Raw genomic sequence first — 1,823 nt, 5'->3', positions numbered from 1 at the left:
TGTATATCATATATAATCATGTATAATCATTTAGTCATCATTTGAATTCTTCAGCTCAGAATCCAGAGTGGGATTGTTTGGTGGATTGGTAGGGTAGAGGGTTTTGATCCTGTCTTGGTGGATATGTAGTTCAGTAATGAGCATCTCACTCTGTTGGCAGCAGCTTCCCTGCAAGAAAAGAAAGACCAAAACAACGTGGTAATGAACTCCCTCCATGGACATGCACACACACAGAGTAGAACATAATCACCCCTTGTCAGCTAAAATGAACCCATCCATCACCTGCAAAATGACTGAGTGTGTTAATAACGCTGCTTCATCCATCTTTGCCCGTAGGGTAGTCAAGCACATGTACTGGGATTAGAAAGTGATGCGGCGGTGCTGGTCCACCCCCCCCCTGCCTCCTCCCAGCATGGCCTGCGTCTGGTCCACCCCGACCCTGCCTCCTCCCAGCATGGCCTGCGTCTGGTCCACCCCGACCCTGCCTCCTCCCAGCATGGCCTGCATCTGGTCCACCCCCCTCCTGCCTCCTCCCAGCATGGCCTGCGTCTGGTCCACCCCCCTCCTGCCTCCTCCCAGCATGGCCTGCATCTGGTTCACCCCCCCCCTGCCTCCTCCCAGCATGGCCTGCGTCTGGTTCACCCCCCCCCTGCCTCCTCCCAGCATGGCCTGCGTCTGGTCCACCCCGACCCTGCCTCCTCCCAGCATGACCTGCGTCTGGTCCACCCCGACCCTGCCTCCTCCCAGCATGGCCTGCGTCTGGTCCACCCCCTCCCTGCCTCCTCCCAGCATGGCCTGCGTCTGGTCCACCCCCCCCCTGCCTCCTCCCAGCATGGCCTGCGCCTGGTCCACCCCCACCCTGCCTCCTCCCAGCATGGCCTGCGTCTGGTCCACCCCCCCCCTGCCTCCTCCCAGCATGGCCTGCGCCTGGTCCACCCCCACCCTGACTCCTCCCAGCACCGTCTGGTCCACCCCGACCCTGCCTCCTCCCAGCACCGTCTGGTCCACTCCCCCCCTGCCTCCTCCCAGCACGGCCTGCATCGGTTCAGACACGCGGCCCGGAACGTCCTCCTCATGTGCCGGCTGTGTCGTTGCTTCATGTCCTGCTCCAACTACAGCTACGGCATCGAGTTCAACTTACTGGAGACCATCGGCAACCAGTCGTCCGGGGGATCGGTGTGTTTGCGTGTGTTTGTGTATGTGTGCAAAGATCAGCAAAGATCATCTCAAGCAATTTGTGAAACAAGTCGGTATCTTTTCTGCAGAAGAATCAAAATCTCGTCTTCGATCTGAACCACTTCAAAATGAAAGAGGTACCGTATGGATTTAAAACATATCTCTTTGCACAAGCTTTTAACCTCTAAGTTTGTTTTAAACTTTTATTGTCTCTGTACTGTAATTATTATAATTATCATGTTTTATGTTATCTTACATGTATTTATATTTGTAATACATTCTTATTTTAATGTTCTATCATGTATAATGTCTTTTTATTCTTGAAGCACATTGAGTCTGTGCTTGTCGCATGCTATATCAAATAAACCTGACTTGACTTGACTTGACTTGACTTGGAATGGCGCAGGACCGCATCCCGGTTGTGCTGGAGAAGGTGTTGAGGAAGGACCCCGAGTCTCGTACCAACGCGGAGGTGTTGCTGCTGCGCAACATGCTAACCGCCATGGAGGTCTTCAGGCACTATAGCCCCACCCTCCAGATCCTGCTGGCCAGAGTGGTCCGCTACCAGAGGTCAGAGGTCAAACCACAAAGGTCACTCACATGTTCTTCTCCTCTCCTCTTCCCTTTTCCTTTCTCTTCTCTCCTCT

At 54.0% G+C, this 1,823-nt stretch overlaps 1 protein-coding gene across 1 annotated transcript in view; it reads left to right on the top strand.

Annotated features, from left to right (window-relative positions):
* Positions 1-1,074: 1,074 nt before the first annotated feature.
* LOC311315806 (cyclic nucleotide-binding domain-containing protein 2-like) overlaps positions 1,075-1,823 on the top strand; it is a gene marked incomplete at both ends in the record, with an annotated part of 7,707 nt that continues 6,958 nt past the window's right edge. Inside the window, 2 exons of the mRNA XM_084446504.1 lie at positions 1,075-1,176; positions 1,583-1,746. Coding sequence (XP_084302630.1) covers positions 1,075-1,176; positions 1,583-1,746 — 266 coding nt within the window. The remainder of the gene's footprint in view (positions 1,177-1,582; positions 1,747-1,823) is intronic.

Source organism: Borostomias antarcticus (assembly GCF_949987555.1).
Source record: "Borostomias antarcticus genome assembly, chromosome: 12".
In the NCBI taxonomy this organism is placed as follows: domain Eukaryota; kingdom Metazoa; phylum Chordata; class Actinopteri; order Stomiiformes; family Stomiidae; genus Borostomias; species Borostomias antarcticus.
The sequence above is the reverse complement of the archived record's forward strand: the minus strand, read 5'-3'. Positions and strand labels throughout refer to the sequence as shown.